The sequence below is a fragment of the Dicentrarchus labrax genome, unplaced genomic scaffold (assembly GCF_905237075.1).
Source record: "Dicentrarchus labrax unplaced genomic scaffold, dlabrax2021, whole genome shotgun sequence".
In the NCBI taxonomy this organism is placed as follows: domain Eukaryota; kingdom Metazoa; phylum Chordata; class Actinopteri; family Moronidae; genus Dicentrarchus; species Dicentrarchus labrax.
In genome coordinates, this window is record NW_026136707.1 from 5,249,229 (window position 1) to 5,267,738 (window position 18,510).

The following is an 18,510-nucleotide window of genomic DNA, read 5'->3' on the forward strand; positions in this document are numbered from 1 at the left end:
CAAACAACAGCAATTATTATAATACTGCTCTTACTAGAATACACATTTGCACTTGTACTTGCTGTTGCAATTGACATCATGTGATCAGTGTTTCATTTACGACAGGTGGAGGACTATTAAACCAGATTCCTCACTTATTTCTAAAAGAAAAAAAAAATGTTGTATGTATGTATGTATGAAGTAACACACTGTACCCATTCACTGAAGTAACAAAGAGCAGAAACAAGAGAGATGTTTAATATTAACTTTGTAAAGCACATAACAGATAACAGAACAGTAATAACAGAGTTAGTAGAAATTTGTTACATTTATTTTTGGGGGCTTTTTATTGCCTTTGTGATAGTGGCAGCTGAAGAGCGGGTCGGCACGTTTGACGCTAGTTTCCTTATCACGTGACACGGGCCAGCTCAATATGCCCCCAATATTATCTTATGTTACATTCACATCTGTGCGCGCCGAAGCGTAAATACATCCATTTCTGGCCTATTTGCTGTGTTATATAACTTTGTTGGAGGCGGGTGGAGCTCGTAATTTCGACATTTCAAAGACGCATTGAATTCATCATTCATCGAGAGGTGAACTTTGTAGCTCTTCCAGGCGAGGTGAAATAGGGAAATAAGACTAAATTCAAATTCAATTCAAACAATTTCTGATCTTTCACCTGTTTTAGAAAGAAGAAAATGCCCCCCAAAACTATCCGGACGGCTTTAGCGGAAATGCTGGAGGACCTGTCAAAGAAGGACTTGGAGAAGTTCTGCCATCAGCTTCTGGACCGCAGAGAGGAGCCGCGGGTCAGACGCAACAGGGTGGAGGGGAAAAGCTTCTTGGACATCGTGGACGTCCTGGTTTCAACCTTTACTGAGCGTGTAGCTCTCCAAGTGGCTGTGGACATACTGACACAGATTGACTGCAACGAGGCGGCACGGGCACTCGGTGAGATGGCTGTAGGCTATTTCCGCAGTTGATTAGACATTGGACTAATTAGGCCGCAGTATATTATCGTGCTAAGAGTGTTTGTGAACCACATAAGATCATAAGATGTAGTGGCTGACAAGTAAAAACTTATTTTTGTTCAGACACACTGATAAAGTACGGTACCTTTCTATTTTACTTTCAGTTTTGAAGTCCGCCAATATCTGAACCTTTAAGACATTACAGACTTACACTAACAGAGCCTGGCCAATACCAGTCTCATATGTGTCCATTGTAAGGATCCAAACAGGCTTGGGGAGTAACGGATTACATGTACTACTCACTAAGTTATGTAATGAGGATACAAAAAAAGCTGCACTGTAATGCAGTTACAGAAAAAAGACGTAATCAGATTACAGTTACATTTAGTAAAAAAAAAAGGGGGGGGATTATTTAGCAGAATTACAATTTTAAGATGCATCAGTTTTTCTTTAAAAATACACTTAGAGGACAATTTTTTTGTTTTACAGAATACACCTGCATTAATACTTCTTATTGGCATTTTTTTTCTCTTGTTTCATTTGCATATTCCGTATTGAGATCATCCAAAAGTAACGTAAAGTAATCAAGTTACGTCATGTTAATATTGTAAATAAGATTACTGGCACTTACATTTTTTAACAGGTAATTAGTAATTGTATCGGATTACATTTTCTAAAGTAACCCTCCTTATTTCCTGTTTAGGGAACGTTTTATACAATTCTGTCTATTTTATGTATGTTTTATAATTTTTTAACAATCATACATACCATATAGGCTGATTTTTGACTAATTCAGTGTCCCTGGCGCTTGGCCATTGTTCTATTAGACAATTTACATTTACTTTTTTCCACAAAGGTGAATCAAATGCTAAGATATAGGCCTACTGTGTAAGTTTTCTTACACACCTTAAGTTCAAGAAGGCCTCATGACCCCCTGTCAAGCTTTGGCAACCCATAGTGGGGGTCCCGAGCCCCAGGTTGGGAACCACTGCCTTAAACAATGTAGGTTATTTTGATTTAAACATATCACGATTAAAACAGTAGCAGCAGCAACAACTTCTAATTCTACTTAATTATTTGGCATCATTAACACTGATGCTACGATAAAATGAAATTATGTGGCAACACAGCTGTTTATGAATCACAGTATATATATATATATATATATATATATATATATATACAACATATCTCACCTGTCCAGTTGTAATATAAAACCACACCCCAGCTCAGACTAATGTGTAATCAAGAGTAAACTGTGTGCAGGAAATGTGTCAGTGCTTTTCAACATATGTTTCTGTTTTTACAGTCCAGGAGACAACCGGAGGAATGTAGACATCTTGTTTTGACGGTAAGTTGACCTACGGAGAATTGCTTTTCCTGCATGCATTGAAGTTGTTGACATGTAAAGCAATGTGTAAAGTGAAGAGTTGCTCTACAGAATTTCTTTTTTGTATTAAATCTTACAGCTGCAAGGTTGGAGAAAGTACATTGATTGATTATGAACCCTCTCAGAATGTATTTCACTGGCTGTTGACTATTACTTTCCTCATAAATAATACATATATCAAAAGCTTCCCTCTAAATTTACATATTCTCTGGCATCAAAGTAATTCTTCTTCATAACTCTTGTCAAAACTCTGAGTCATTAGTCATTAAACTGGTGCTGATAATGTGCAATACGTCAATTAAGTGCAATACCCAGGTCAACGTGCAATTCACTTAATTATTATGTCATTCTTCGTAATTCACAATCTTAAAACTCATTACTATTTATTTAATTTCTGTCAGCAATACTGTGGAATATGTTTGCACTTATGTTTAGATTTACATGTACTTTGTTTATTATCTTATTATCTCTTAGGCTCGTATTATATTTATATTTTCCATTTTATTTTTACTATATGTATATACCGATACATTCATTTCTATTCTGCATATTGTGTTAGATATTGTATATAAGTACTATTCTTTAATTATCCCCCCATCATTAAAGTATTTCTGATTCTGAAATTAGTATTAATGTAATATAACTGTTAATTTTGTCACATTAAAACTATAATCCTTCAGATTTTCATGAAATCAGACATGTTGATGCTATTTATGCTCTGTATTTTTCTGCAACTGCCATTTTATGTATTTACATTCAGTAATTACCTCTCTGGAGTTCTTTCCTTGTTCGTTGTGGGGTCCACCATTTCCGCGCTGGATTCAAATAGCCTTTGTATGCACAAGTGATTCATAAGAACTATACAGCATGTAATCCATCCTGTCCGTGTTACAATTTCAGCGGTTCAATTATCGGTTTTGACATCGTTAATGTTTCAAAAAGCAAGAATTTTAGATAAAGAAAATTGCTGTTTAACCTTTTGCAATAAAAGCTTAAAAAACAATCAATGTCATTCTTTCTCCTCAGGGAAACACTCGATGGATCGCCACACGTGTGCTCTCACTCAGGAAGAGAACATTGTTGCACCATATTGGATCAACTGTCCAGCCAGAATATTGTCATACAAGATTGTGTACAGAAATCAATCTGAAAGACGTTAAAGTTGTGTATTTTGTCATAATATCATCAATAATCACAATAAAAAGTCTTTCTTCGGTCGCTTTTACTGTGTGCCTTAACAGGTCTTTGATAAGTGAATATTTATTAATACCAGTCTTGGCAGGTATTTTAAACAATACACAGGTATTGTATATTTCCACATTACATTTGTACGTTTTATTGACTTTCAACTGTATCCAGGCTAGAATGAGGCCCTGACACATAAATCTGTTTGAACTGTTGTTCATTTTTACATAATATTTTCCGTGGAAGAGGCCTGGTTCGCAAATTCCCATAGAACATGTACCTGTTCATACGTTAAGCAATAAGACATCATTTACAGTGTAAGAATTGTAATAAAAAAGGTCAGTCTCATTTATATATCTCAAAATCCCAAATTTGCTGCTGAATTTAAGATGTTTTGATACAAACAATTTGAGTGTTAAACATCATCTTTTTTTTAAAAAACGTTCACACAATAGAAGCTTATTGAATTGGTTTGGGTGGAGTTCAGCTACATAAATTAATGCTACCAGTACCCGTTCCTTAGACCCCTGATTCAGTCACTAATGGGACAGATGGGTGAATCATGTCCTCTTCCAGTTGTATTTAGGCTTCTTCCGTATGGGCCTGGAGGGGAGGCAGAGGAAACTTGAGTGAGCCAGGACATCCAAGGCATCAGAGAAAAAAAAACACAAAGCATTTTCCCACCACCAGATTATCTCCAAGGGACACTTTTAAAAGGGGCACTCAACTGATTGGACACATTCACTCAAGTGTACTCGTAATGAGCAGTACTTTAAAAAACAGTATACTGTCTACTGTGGCTGTGGAGCTGTAAAGTCTGAGAAAACTATAACCATTATAATGTGAGGTTTTTTTTGCATTTGCATTAGTGCATTTGGTCCCCCATCATTTACACTGAAGGGAGATTAGGAAGGGAGCTTTTAATGGCTGGTATTAACTCATAAGAGCCAGCAAAACCTGTTCATAGGAGCACCTAACTAATGGAAAAACCTTTTTATCTACCTTCTCTTCTACCTTCTCTCAGTTGCTGAGTAAAAGTGTTTCTCAGCAGCTTTGTGAATAGCTCTTAAGAGAAAACTCTTATTTGCTACCTTGAAGCACCATTTAGGAGGATTCCCACTGGTAAAATGTGGCCCCTGGTGTAAAGATGATTTAACATTGGAATGGTTTAATTTTTGATTCATTCATTCATTCAGTAAATTGATGGAGTGCCCCTTTAAAAGAAGAAAATAGTGGATAAATCTGGATCAGTATCTTGAAATAAAGGTGCTATTTGGGGAATTTAGAAGAAAAGACAAAAGGCCAAAGCAATTCAAGAGACATGTATTTATAATAAAATGTGCAGGACAAAGGGGTCTTCAACAACATACACTGTACTACATACAGGAATATTAGTCATTGAGACAGCGCAACTGAACTTTTTCCAAACCCAATACATACCATGAGACACTGGTGGGCTGACCTCTGGTGCTTTGGACCTGTTTCCTTTTGATCGGTCTCTTTCCAATCCAATCCAATCCACTTTATTTATATAGCACGAATTTAACAAACACAAGGTTTCCAAAGTGCTGCACAAAAAGATATACAGAATAAATAAATAACACAATCGAAGATACACAATAAAAGATAAAAGCAATAAAATAAAATAAAATAAAATAAGTAAAATAAATAACAGAAATAAATAAAAAGCACTGCCCACACAAGATAAAAATATGCATGTGTACACATAGAATCAACGCTCTACATGGCATCAAAAGCCGAAGAGAAGAGGTGGGTTTTAAGAAGAGTTTTAAAATGAGACAGAGAGGTGGCCTGTCTAATGTGCAGCGGCAATCCATTCCAAAGTTTTGGAGCTGCAACGGCAAACGCTCGTTCCCCTCTGAGCTTAAGCCTAGCTTTAGGCACTGTCAGGAGCAGCTGGTCAGCTGACCTGAGAGAACGGCTGGGAGTGTAGGGGTGCAGCAGCTCAGAGAGGTAAGAAGGGGCAAGGCCATTCAAAGCTTTAAAAGCAAATAAAAGAATTTTAAAATGAATCCTAAAATGGATGGGCAACCAGTGGAGTGAAGCTAAAATAGGTGAAATGTGCTCATACTTGCGTGTGCCAGTTAAAAGACGTGCAGCAGCATTTTGTACCAGTTGAAGACGAGAAATGGAGGACCCACTAACCCCATATAAAGTGCATTACAGTAATCCAGCCGAGTGGTCACAAAGGCGTGGATTACTGTCTCAAAGTGCTGTCTCTGAAGGACTGATTTGATTTTTGCCAGCTGCCTTAACTGGAAAAAGCTAGACTTTACCACAGCTTTAATTTGGCTGTCAAATTTAAGGTCTGTGTCAACTTTTACCCCAAGATTTTTTGCAATTGGTTTGCGATATTGCGCTAAAGAACCCAGATCAACTGGGGGGTCACAGAAGTGCCACCAAAGACCATTACTTCTGTCTTTTTTCATTAAAATTCAGAAAATTCAAAGACATCCAAGTTTTAAGGTCGTGTAAGCACTTTAGCAGTGGGTCAACAGAGTAGGATTCTGATTTTTTGAGGGGGATATAGATCTGGCTGTCATCCGCATAACAGTGAAAAGAAATGCCATGTTTCCTGAGAATGGAACCAAGTGGGAGTAGATAAAGAGAAAATAAAAGAGGGCCAAGCACAGAGCCCTGTGGGACCCCACATGAGAGAGGAGCAGTGGAGGACACAGAGTCATCAAGGCTGACACAGAAAGTCCGATGTGACAGGTAGGACCTGAACCATTCCAGTGCTGAGCCACTGATGCCCACCCACTGCTCCAAACGAGCGATCAGGATTTCATGATCCACTGTATCAAATGCTGCAGTCAAATCTAAAAGTACAAGGACAACACAGTGTCCAGAGTCAGTAGCTAAAAAGATATCATTAAAAACTCTTAAAAGCGCTGATTCTGTGCTGTGCAATGTTTTAAAACCGGATTGGAAAGTCTCAAGAATATTGTGTTCATTTAAAAAGTCCATGAGCTGGGAATAAACAATCTTCTCTAAGATTTTAGAGAAGAAAGGCAATTTGGATATAGGCCTGAAATTTGCCAAAACATTAGGATCCAGCCCAGGTTTTTTTAATGAAGGCTGCACAACTGCATGTTTAAGATTTACAGGGACTACTCCAGAGGACAGACTGCTATTAATAACTGTGAGACATGATGGCCCAATAGTGGGAAAAACCTCCTTGAATAACCGGGCGGGACAGTATCATTCGGAGACCCTGAGGGCTTCAAATGACCCACAATCTCATGCACAAACAGCAGGGTCACAGGTTCAAAGGTGTCAAACACAGCAGAGCAGGGGACAAACACTGAAGGATCAGAAGCAGGAGGTGAAATAAGTGCTCTGGTAGAAGTGACTTTATCAATGAAGTAGTGAAGAAAGTTCTCACACACAGCGGGGGAGGCCTCAATTCCAGTCTGTGGAGCATTCAGCGCAGAGTTGATAACTTTAAACAACACACGAGGGTTACGACAGTTTAAAAGAACAATATCAGAAAAATATTTTCTTTTAGCCTCTTTCACAGTCGATTGGTAAAAACGCCAACAATCCCTCAGTAATTGAAAAGATATTTGCAATTTGTCCTTTTTCCACTTTCGCTCAGCTCTTCGACAATCCTGTCTGACAGTGCGGGTTGTTTCATTCAGCCAAGGCTCTGATTTAGCTTTCTGCTGCCTGGTCTTTAATGGAGCCGCAATGTCTATGGCAGTTTGACAGGTGTCGAGAAACCATGAGTTAAGAGCCTCTGTATCCTCACACAGAGACTGGGGAAAGACGCAGTTCTGACTGAAGACTGCGGAGAAGTGAGCAGCAGTGGAAGGGTTAATAACTCGACATCTGCGAGCAGCAGCGCGAGGTTTAACTGTGTGACAGCGAACAGCAGCTTCAAAAAGTACAGGCATATGATCCGAGAAAAAAGCGTCACAGACCTCCAGGTTAAGAACAGGCAAACCAGAAGATAAAACAAGATCAAGTGTGTGACCACGTTCATGTGTAGGCCCAAGTACAGACTGCACGAGATTAAAAGAGTCAATAATGTTTAAAAAGTCTCGCGCCAAAGGGTTTTCAGGGCAACACACATGAATATTAAAATCTCCAACAATAAGGACCCGGTCATATTTGGGCATAATATCTGCCAAGAACACAGAAAAGTCTGTTAAAAAGTCTCTGTTGTATTTGGGAGGCCGGTAAACCACAGCACACAGCACCGTGTGAGAAAGCCCCAGCTCAAACAAACTGAGTTCAAAGCTGGTGAAGGAGGATGACAGCGATAACTGTTTACATTTAACATTTTCCAGGAGCTGTGCCCCAATGTTTGTCACGATGCAAAACGTATGCAACAGCGACCTCCATTTTGGACCCTGGGTTGCAGGTTGACTTCATGGTCCGGAGGAAGTCAACATAGCTGTGAAGAGAAGGGTAGAGTAGTGGTCTTTAATATCTGCTGGCTTACTTACACCAAGCTTCACCACAATTCACTTATGCATGCTATTATACCTGACTTTTCTCGGCTCCTTTGACTCGTACAGATCCTGCAGTTTCTCCGAGGGGTATTTACCAAAGCCAGCAAGAGCCTTTCCCTCTTCGGCTTTCTCATACGCACGTTTAAATCTGACTTCTTCCAAAACCTCAGGGTAATGACTCACGTATCGAGTCAAGGAATCCTTCAAATAAGAAAAAAAATTATTATTATTTGAGCTCTTTCTACAGGATTCATATTTGATTCCATTATATTTAAATACTCTGGTGCATGGTACCTGGGAATGGATTAACTGGAGTGCATACAACCAAAGCTGTTTTCTTGAAGAAATATATATATATAATAAGATGGACAGGGGTGTGTGGTTTAAGTCTAGAAATACTATTTATTGCCATTTGTGAAAAAAATCCTGAATAACTGAGCTGACTCCGTGTAGTGACCTGTACTCCAATTGGGTACAGGTGCAGGATAAAAACCAGTAAACTAAGACATGTGTGTGTAATAGTTTTTTTCCAGATCAATAACAGGAGACTTTTTGCATCATCTTTTCTTTGCAGTACCTTGTTGGCCATTAATGGGTCCTGACGCATTGTTCCTTTTCCCTCTCGCTCCTTCTGGTGGTCAGCCACCAGATATACAGCGTAGCCCACATCATTCTCCAGCAGCCATTTGAAGGTTTTACCTTTGTACTGACCAAACTGAATCATAAACCTGCTCAGAACAAGCCAGTCATTACAAAGGTCCCCGCCTTCAGAGCGAACAAGAGCCTTTGCTTCAGCCTCCACCTCCTGAGGGCTTTTTGCCATCACAGGTTGAGCAGCTTGTAAAGGCCCGCGGACAACCACATGGTTCCGAGCCTCCTGTGAGGGCCTTGTCTCCAACTCCCCGTTGGAAGTCCTAGGTAAGGTAGGGTCACCTTTCTAAAGAAGAAGAACAGACATAAAACCAATAGAAAACCCCAATATGAGTATCATTTCTAACAGCCAGCCATATGTTTAAAAGAATTTTAGAATTTCATTGTGTGAAGTTGAACTTACATCCACACAGGCTTTGGTTCTTGATTCTGTAGAGAAAGATAATAGGATGGTGAAAGGGCGATATAAGAAGAAACTGTAATAGAATAATAAAATAAATAAAAACTACTGCCCTGGTGTGGTGACTCACAGGAGCCTCCTCAGTTACATAAATACAGTGGAGACATTTAACTTTTAAGTTTTCTAACTATTTTGAAGTGTAATCTTGAGTATTAATTTTCATTCATTCAGTATTATCGAGCCTATTTATGTAGTAGGTAGTTAAGTATATATTAACGTAGGCTACTCATTGGATTATTTGCTATTTGATACTTATTCATTTCCCACTTCCTCACGTCTTTAAAAGTACAGTAAAGTGAAAATAACTCCGCCTTCAGAAATACTGACAGATGCTACTGAGTCTAATAAAACATTGATGACTCTAAACATTCATCAACCAGACTTCAGATCATTTATCTGCAGCTGCCACGCCACAAGTAAATATTGATATACGTCATTGTTTGCGATTTCAAACAATCAGCATACATTTGTGCCATCCTTTACAGTCTCCATGCCTTCCTATGGCCACCCTGTGAATATTTCTCTAGATCCGCCCCTGAGGGAAGAAACATATATGTTGTATTTATAGCTAAGTGGATGATTTGTAATGGTGAGCATTTTACTTTGACTCACCATGAGCCCTGTGGTATGCTTATGATCATCTATTTGGAGAGCAGCAGCAAAATAAATGAATGTGCACATTTGAGGAAAAGACATTTTTTCATCAAAGGTCATGTGATTCATTCATTTTCCATAGGGCTGCAGGATGTGGTAAAAACATTATATTGCGATTATAAGATTCATGATTAGTGTGGGAATAAATATTTTTGAATCACAAATTTGATTTTCAATTAAAAAAAAACCAAACATGATTAAAATCATGATGATGGACATTTTTGGTATCAAACAAACATATTTTCTTATATCTGGAGACCAGGAAACCTCTGCAGCACTACAATACTCCATTTTCCTACTGCACTCGGCCATATTGCGATTTTGATAATATTTTAAATAACTGTGCAGGTCTATACTTTACATGCATCTGCTATAGGCTTTAACAGAACTAGCACCAAACAATATCATGATAAAAACATTGGTATTAAGATGTACTGACACTTCCCTCGCAGTGTAGTAGTAACTAGTACAGTTACATTGTGGATACACAGACATGCCTCCTGCAGGAAGCCTGACGGTCTCTATTGGACATTTTATGATGAAACTCAGTCATCAGCGTTTACTCACCCAGTGCCTTTGCTTCCTCGTTGCAGTTGATCTGCTTCAGTATATCCAGGGTCACTTGCAGAGCTGTGTGCTCGGTGAAAGTTGAAACCAAAAGGTCCGCCACCTCCAGGATAGTTTTACCGTCCACAGCTCTGCGTCTGACCCGCGGCTCTTCCCTGCGGTCCCGCAGCCGGTGACAAAACGTATCCAAGTCAGTCTGAGTCAGATCGTCCAGCGACTTCACTATTTCCCATTTAATTGTTGTAACCATTTCTCATCACATACAGCGTCGTCTACTTAGACAGGCTAGACCATTCACTGTGTATATATAACGTATGTATATATGTGGACTAGAAGGCTATGCGCAATACGTCTTGTTTTGGTGTATGGCGCGAACTGTGCTTAAATTTCGTGCCTGAACCCTCTTCTTCAACCATGAGATATAAAGTGCATACCGCCACCTACTGTACCGGAGTATGAAGCATGAGTTATGGTTACATAGGACTACTTTACATCATAATAAACACTGTACAACAGCTTTCTGCCTAAAACTTCTTCAGACTATTTCTGCCCTACAGGTCATTTGTTGAACAGCATGGGATTACTTAAATCCTTATATAGAGTTCCCCCCCCAAAGAGGTGATTTTCTATCATGTAGTACACATATTATATTCAGTGCATAACAATACCAGTACTGTACACCTGATCAACTGTACAATGAACCCAAATAGAGAGTGCCATAACTGCAGGAGGTTTGTGTAAAATGAGCGATTTGGATGAATTTTGAGCAGATAATGTCCTGTGAATATTACATAAGAGATTAGTTTTCCTGATATTTTTAGGACATTTTAACAATTCTCTTTTTTCATCATGTGTTCAACAATCGTACGTACTATCTAAGCAAAAATCCATTTAGTTTTCTTCACATAAATAAATGTATTGACCATTTTTTTTATATTTAACTACGTTTTGTACGTTGTGGCAACATGCAAAAGTCTCACCACGCTTGGGATCTTAATGCTTTTACCAAAGTGAGACATCTCTGGATTGTATTTAACAAAGACACTATAGGATCATCCTATTATTCTGTGTTATATTCATTTATAATAAAATAAAAGGAAGATAGACAATCGCCTCTCAAACGGGACCCGGTTCTGATGGTTTACTAGTCTGCTCGTTCACTGCCATGGAAGGCCTGTGAAGCTTATATGTCTACATGTTGACGCAGTGTGTCAGCAGTTAGGATTTAAAGAGTTTGGAGGGATGTGTCTGTTTTCCTTTCCATGAGCTGCCTCCTGCAGGTGAAGTCTGGAGAGCTTGTCCTGTAGCAGAGCCGGGGATGATGGTATTAAAAACAGAGCTGAAAGCCACAAACAGGATCCTTATTGTGTTATTGTCAGTTATATTTGTTCCTTGTTTTGTGTTATGCATCAATATACCAAGGCAAATTTCTGGAATGTGAAATCCTTCAGACTGAACTTATAGACAACACAGCAGTGTTGCCAGATTTGATTAAAGTTGCCAAATCAGAGCCTTAAACCCCCATACTCATCATAAAAGTAGTCCTTTTTAATTTTACCTTCTTTTTTTTGAAAGAACAAAGCCACAATGAAAAGGTAATATAAAATGTAAACCATAGCCTGCTGTTGTTTACATAGTGTTTCATTAAACTCTTTTACTTTTTTTCTGAACAAAATGAACCAAACACTGATATGGAGGAAGATTTTGGGCCAATAATATATAATAAATATAATATAATATGAATACAAATATGAAACAAAACTTAAACAGTATTACTATGCTAATCTCCAGTACCACTAAATGATCATGTTTTACAGTGCTGTAAAGCACTTATTCTACAGCATAAATAATTAAATAGCCTACAGTAATTCTACAGGAGCATACTGCTAAATTACAGTAATATGCTGGCATAACTACTGATGATGCCGTAACTTACTGTCAAAGTTATCTACCCAGTTACCAGTAATTTACTGTGAATGTACGGTCAAAAATGGAGAATTGTGTTTTAAGTAATACTGAAATAAAAAGCAGAAGAGGGCAGTTATGCAGTTACTTCTCGAGAACACAAGAAAACGCCACACAGTGCATCGTCAGGTCAAATTTGTGCAAACTGTGTATAAAAGCAATAGTGAATGCAGGAACACATATTGTGTGGATAGTGTAATAAGTTACTTTCAGACCTTCGTGCAGTGGAGTCTGGCAGGGCTGTTTTTCCAACTTAGTGTCATTCCAGTCTTACAGGTTTTACAGTTTCTGGGAGCAGGTTGACAGATGAACCTGACAATGATCAGATTATTACAGTGTAGTCGTGGTTGTTGTTTCATGTTATTGTGGTGCTCTGTGGGTTGGATACATCAGCATTAAAAAAAAGTCACTTCCACGTTTTCGGAGATTTGATTTGAGATTAAATAAGACAGTAGTCAGACACCCTCTCTTGAGCTTCATCTCTTTATCTCCAGTGGGAAATAATTATTGAAGATTAGGTTCTGTTTTTGTTCCAGCAGCAACACCAGTCCAAAAACAACTGCCTCTTTTATAAAAGACAAGGCGTGCCAAGTCCTGTGCACCTTTCCTCCATACATCCTAATCAACTTGACACTGACTGCACTTGAATGAGCCACTTGCCTCCTCCCATAAATTACCAGGCAAATGACTTCAGATACGCCCCTGCTGTCATCTTCTGACCAAAACTAGATATAGACATATAACAGTAACTGGAGTGGAAACTTTATTTAGAAACCATTTCTAAATGGGACATTGGTTGTAGTTTTGCATCTTTTTCAGTTTAGGTTGTGACTCATATACAGGAGGCCGGTCTTTTCCCTGCCCAGGTCAGAGTCCCATTATGCAACCATGCAGCTGACCTACCTACCTACACACACACACACACATGTTTGTATCTATACATAAAATTAATCGCAATTTTATCGAAATTGCAATATAGCCAAGTACAATATGCAAATCGCAGAAGCTGCATTTATTTTTTTTTATTTTACAAATGTAAAATATGTGACAAAACAGCATTTTAATGACATATTGTATTTCTGGAGAGATGCCTTGTTTTTACAAATGTTGTGCTCCAGATTTAAGAAAATATGTTTGTTTGCTAATGACCCCAAGAAACATTTCACATCATCATGATTTTTTTTTCAGAGAAAATTAAATTTGTAATAGTAAAAATGGTCATTCCCTAAATCATATCGCAATCGCAGTGTAGCAAGATTTCCGACAGCATAGCAAGATTTCCGACAGGATTTGAATGCACCTTTTTGCAAGTTTTTTCATCATCTTCCCCTTCCTTCTCTGGCGGCTGGAGCAGTTGTGTGTTTCCGAGAGAAAGAAGTGATCTCTGGGGGTTGACTTAAAGGGCTTTTGACATCTACGACTTTGGGGCATCTCTTGGTGAAAAATGCCTCCCAAAACCATAAAAAGACTTTTAGCAGACACGCTGGAGGACCTATCAGTCGAAGACTTAGACAAATTCCGCCACCAGCTTGTGGACCGCAGGGAAGAGCCGAGGGTCCGGCGGGGAAAGGTGCAGGGTAAAAACTACTTGGATATCACAGACGTCCTGGTTTCTACCTTTACCGAGACCGGTGCTGTTGCAGTGGCCGTGGAGTTATTGAAACAGATCGACTGCCACGAAGACGCAAGAAGACTCGGTAAATTACGGCACCAGGTTTTAATGGCCACTTTATACACGGTTTACACAACATTTAAAGTATGCTTGCAGATAAACTCGTAATAATAGACCAATAGACTATTTGTATTTATTTTTTAGTACCTTCAAGTACCTTGTAAGTCAAAGCGAAAACATTTGTACGAGCCCGCTTCCCTTTTACTTTCACTTTCGAGCACACTTTGGACTACTGCCCATTATACATCTTGTTCCTATATGCCTATTTGTTTCATTTATTATACTGTAGGCCTACACACAGAGACCCTATTGCTGTAAGAATAAAAGCAAAATCGTCCTTTTTATGTAGTTTATGAATACAAATCCCGTGCATCCGTGTTAGAGCACGACCGAAAAGGTTTTTTGAGACAGCTACCGATTTTAGAGAGGGAAAAATCACCAATTACTATACAGTCGTACTCAGAAGGCTTTCTTTAAAATCATGTTAAATAAACTCCCATAGCATACAGGAAGAGCTCTTTCAATGGCCTGAATGAACAGCCAATCACAGTATGTCTGCCAGGTGGGACTTTAACTCTTAGTTGTCATGGTGTGCCTCATTCCTTACAACATCACACTAATTAGGTTACATGTCACCGAGTGCTACCACTGCTGTTCTCCACTCTAACACTGCGTCTTCCTGTTTTTGCAGGTGAAGAAACAGCTGAGTATTTGCCAAAACCTGGTTCCTGTCATAGTGAGTTGTTTTAGCCTTCTTCTTTTTTTTTAAAACACAAGACATCACAGATTAGCTGTTGTAGAAAATAGGTTGCATTGATTTTAGAATTTCCCATTGTCCTCCTGTACTCTTGAAGGTGTCATACAGTATTTTTGTAGCGTTACAGCACAATGTCAAATCTGAGTTTTATTAATTGACTCATTCTTTAAACATATTTTACAAGAGTAATCCACCAAGGGCAGAATCTGAGAGTCTGTTATTTTTAAGAAATCCCATGAAAAGAAAACCAACAGTGAATCTATTCTTCTAACAAGTATTGCCTGTGTGGTTACAGCCTAGTATTAGTTATTCCTCTGTGCCATTGAGCTCCATTCTTGTATAGAAATTATTAAACATAATTCACCCTGCTCAACTGTACAACCAACACCATTGTGCTACCTTCAAGTACTCACTGGTACTTTTATAGTTGCTTGTTAGTTTCTTTTAAAAAGGAAACTATATATTTGATTTAGACTCCAGTAGGAACAAATGGACTTCAGGCTGAATGCCACAGACAGGCTGGGGAACTTGTAAAGTATTGAGAGACAGACTGACACATTGTTGGTTTTGATATTTTTGTTTTGTTGACAATAACAAAGAAATAAAATATAACCATAAGTCTGTACCTATTTTAGTGATAGATTTTCATAATGAAAGAAAGCATTTTGTTTGCTGTGTTCATGGGAGAAACAGTAATATGCATAAACACTAAGACAATTCATTGTACAGCTATTTTAATTTTCCATAAATTTGTTTCAGCTACAGGACCTTCAGCTGGAGGAGCTGGTGTAAGCAACATGGCAGATGGTAGGTGCAATGGTAGTATGATGTCTTGTACAACAAGAAAAAATAAATTAAAATTTAGTCCTAGTTGTGAATATTCTCATGTGCAGTCCAATGGTCACTGTCTGTACGCTGGCTGTCATCAATCTACAGCTGCTGTAAAACAGCGTTCACGTTCAAGTGTCATGGCTAAAAAAGTACCACCTGGAAGCTGCTAGTTGTCACATTTGCTGAACAAAACTCAAGAGAAGCAGTACAATTAGAGAGTATTTCCATCTGTGCTGAGCTTTGTGCTAAAGGATTTAAACGCCTGTCCCCAATAAAGGCAGGGGGAGTTCACGCCTGGGCTATTATTAGAAGTTTTCTGGTAGTTGCACTATAGAAATCACTGTTGCAGAATCTTAATGCATGTACTGTTTTTAATAATTGATGAGTTTCAGTCATTTACACTTTGAATATAAAAGGTAGCCTTTTCAAAAGAAATGTCTCAAGTTCAGTCAAATCATCAATCAGTCATTGTAGAGTAATTTTTTCCCTCTTTCCTCAGGCGTGCACTTTGTGGATAAACATCGAGTCGATCTGATCAACAGAGCGAGCAACATTTCACCTATTCTGGACGAGCTCCTCTACAGGAAAGTCATCTCGGCAGAGATTTATGATACAATTAGGGCTCTGCGTACCACTCAGGAGAAGATGAGGGCACTCCTCTCTGGTCCCCTGAAAGCCAGCACAGCCTGCAAAGATGTCTTCTACAAAGTCCTTGAGGAAAATGAGCCATATCTTATTGATGACCTCAAGAAAAAGTAAATGTTGTGAAATCCATATTGTGACCAAACATACAGTCTACCTGAACACAACATGTTTTAATACAGTTATTGCTTTGTTTTTGTTTTTTCTAAAAATAGTTTTTGATTATTGGCTTTCGTTTATCAGAGATTCGTCAGCTCTTAAATTAGTTTAAATGTGTACTATGGTGTGTAGTGCCTTCGCTGCCCTGATCTGTGAGGCTCATGTAATTGTTTAATTTTTTAAAACCAGATTTATCAAACAATCCTGTAAGAAGTGAATGATCTCACCAGACATGTAATGTTTTTATCCAACAAATAACAAATGGAATGAGAGCCTTTTTTTTTAACCCTATTGTCTTATGTAAACTAAAACAGAAGAATCCAAATGATTATCCATCATGTAAATGCTCAAATTTGTTTGTGCTTGTTTTATGACGTTAATTCTCTCCAAGAAAAATATACATTTATATTGAGGGGTCTTTCAAAAATGTTTTCTATTTTGAAATTTCTAATAAAATCTTTTTTGTGGTTCTTAATGTTTGAGTGAATGAAGTGTCTTAAAAATAGTATATGAAGCAATTATTATAATGTAATAGAGTTTAGAAATCACGTACGGGTTTTTGCACACTGATCTTAACGTTTATTTGTGTCTGCAATTGTTCAGAAGGATTCAAGTCCTTACTGATATGATGTTGAGGTTGATATTGTCGGTAAGGAAGTTAAAGATGTAAATCTATATGAAGGCTGCAGGTGTGATGGTGTTATTTTCTATTTTAAGAAATATAATCACATCTACAGCGTCTGTCAGAAAGGAGACAGTTTAATATATATTCTCATTTGAGTTTCATGTACGAGTTAAACCTGTTGTGTGTGCTATTCCCCTTTGAAGGGAGGAAGGGATAAAAGACACAATCCACAATAACCACATGTGATCTTGAACCAATCCCTCCATCCTAACCACTGCGCCCAGATCTTGTGGAAATACTGATAATTTTCAACCAAATTATTACTTAATCTGACACAGAGCTTTTCATTTTGTTCAAAACAAGCAGATTTTACTTAATCACACCCAAAATGAAACAGTAGTTCCTTTAACCTTAATGCTCCATCCAATGCTGTAAAGCCTAAATATATTTTATAATTTATGTATTTATTGATGTACTAGATATTCACAGTTATCTTGCAGTGTGTATAACCTGTACAGGGACTTTGTGCAGTGTAATGGGCGTTGGTCTGAGCAGTAAAGAGGGAGGTATCTGACTGTAGACTGGATTTTAAACTTCTCTGGTTTCCAATCTTCAAAGATACTGAAACTGACTAACTGACGAGAGAAGAGATATTCACGGTAAGTTTCCGCTTCCAGCGTGAAGACTTCACATTAATACCGGACAGCAGAGAACTGCTTCACGGTTAAAACTCGTTTAATAACAACGATGAACTATTTCTGCAATTATTAAACATAAGTGGGCGATTTCAGCTCTAAAAACTGAAGCTACTAGTTAAAACGGTAGTAAGTCATAACTTTCAGTTTCATAACTCCCTCTTCCTCTTCATCAGAATCTGCTCTATTGAGGTACAATCGTAGAAAAATATGTAGGCTGTAACTAATGATATAAACCAAACTAAAGTTAATGAAGTAGCACTTTGTTAACATTTGTATGCCTGAAAGAGGTCGCTAACCAAAGTACTTTATTTGATCATTTGGTGCTCATAGTTTCTGTAAAATTAAAGATTGAATTGTGGAGAATCTAACCAATATAAAGGTGCACTGAAAAAACTGACTTTTTGGTAGGCTATAGTAACATATTAAATTAACAGTCAGTTCAGTGAAGATTCAGAACTAGAATTTCTTAACTAAATATTTGAATTGTATTCATGTAAAAGATGAACTGGGTAAGAATAGTTAGCCTACTTTTATTAAAGATTTACTCATGCTATTTTAAATGATTAATCGTTACTGCACATAAACCTGAAAACACTGAGTAACATTTAATCTAAAAGTAGCGTGTGTTTGAATCTGCACATGCGCATTTGGACGGACGGGATACCCTTTACTTTCAGCTAATCAGCACAAAGGTAAACAAACGAGCCAGAGAGGACGGTTAACGTGAAGATCCACGTAGACGCTGCATGCTCGGGTTACCTCAGGTACAACGTCAATGTAAGTTTTAGATTTTCTGTTTTGCATTTGTGATAATATATATATA

At 38.0% G+C, this 18,510-nt stretch overlaps 2 protein-coding genes across 3 annotated transcripts; one reads left to right on the top strand and one right to left on the bottom strand.

Moving 5' to 3' along the window:
- Window positions 1–402: 402 nt before the first annotated feature.
- Window positions 403–16,839, top strand: pycard (PYD and CARD domain containing). Of its 2 annotated transcripts, XM_051405772.1 has the most exons (5): window positions 403–575; window positions 671–933; window positions 14,667–14,711; window positions 15,492–15,539; window positions 16,063–16,839. In XM_051405772.1, the coding sequence occupies exons 2-5, from the start codon at window positions 681–683 to the stop codon at window positions 16,320–16,322; spliced, it is 606 nt and encodes a 201-aa protein (XP_051261732.1). In that variant the 5' UTR covers window positions 403–575; window positions 671–680; the 3' UTR covers window positions 16,323–16,839. The 2 variants fall into 2 exon arrangements, with proteins under 2 accessions (XP_051261732.1, XP_051261730.1); XM_051405770.1 differs by lacking the exons at window positions 403–575; window positions 671–933 and adding an exon at window positions 13,617–14,000.
- On the bottom strand, window positions 3,649–10,753 carry LOC127366634 (uncharacterized). Its single transcript, XM_051405769.1, has 7 exons — window positions 10,339–10,753; window positions 9,061–9,086; window positions 8,584–8,943; window positions 8,041–8,207; window positions 7,835–7,948; window positions 4,969–5,028; window positions 3,649–4,131 (listed from the first exon to the last, which is right to left on the bottom strand). The coding sequence occupies exons 1-7, from the start codon at window positions 10,586–10,588 to the stop codon at window positions 4,089–4,091; spliced, it is 1,020 nt and encodes a 339-aa protein (XP_051261729.1). The 5' UTR covers window positions 10,589–10,753; the 3' UTR covers window positions 3,649–4,088.
- Window positions 16,840–18,510: the final 1,671 nt, after the last annotated feature.

What these genes read in the sequence shown, in the direction of transcription:
- pycard (XM_051405772.1), top strand. Translation starts at nt 681, where the DNA reads ATGCCCCCCAAAACTATCCGGACGGCTTTAGCGGAAATGCTGGAGGAC. An exon ending in CGAGGCGGCACGGGCACTCG is followed by an intron (nt 934 to 14,666) that starts GTGAGATGGCTG and finishes CTGTTTTTGCAG; the next exon opens with GTGAAGAAACAGCTGAGTAT. An exon ending in TGTAAGCAACATGGCAGATG is followed by an intron (nt 15,540 to 16,062) that starts GTAGGTGCAATG and finishes CTCTTTCCTCAG; the next exon opens with GCGTGCACTTTGTGGATAAA.
- LOC127366634 (XM_051405769.1), bottom strand. Translation starts at nt 10,588, where the DNA reads ATGGTTACAACAATTAAATGGGAAATAGTGAAGTCGCTGGACGATCTG. An exon ending in GAACCAAAGCCTGTGTGGAT is followed by an intron (nt 8,944 to 9,060) that starts GTAAGTTCAACT and finishes CTTCTTCTTTAG; the next exon opens with AAAGGTGACCCTACCTTACC. An exon ending in TGGGGCACAGCTCCTGGAAA is followed by an intron (nt 5,029 to 7,834) that starts ATGTTAAATGTA and finishes TTGGATTGGAAA; the next exon opens with GAGACCGATCAAAAGGAAAC.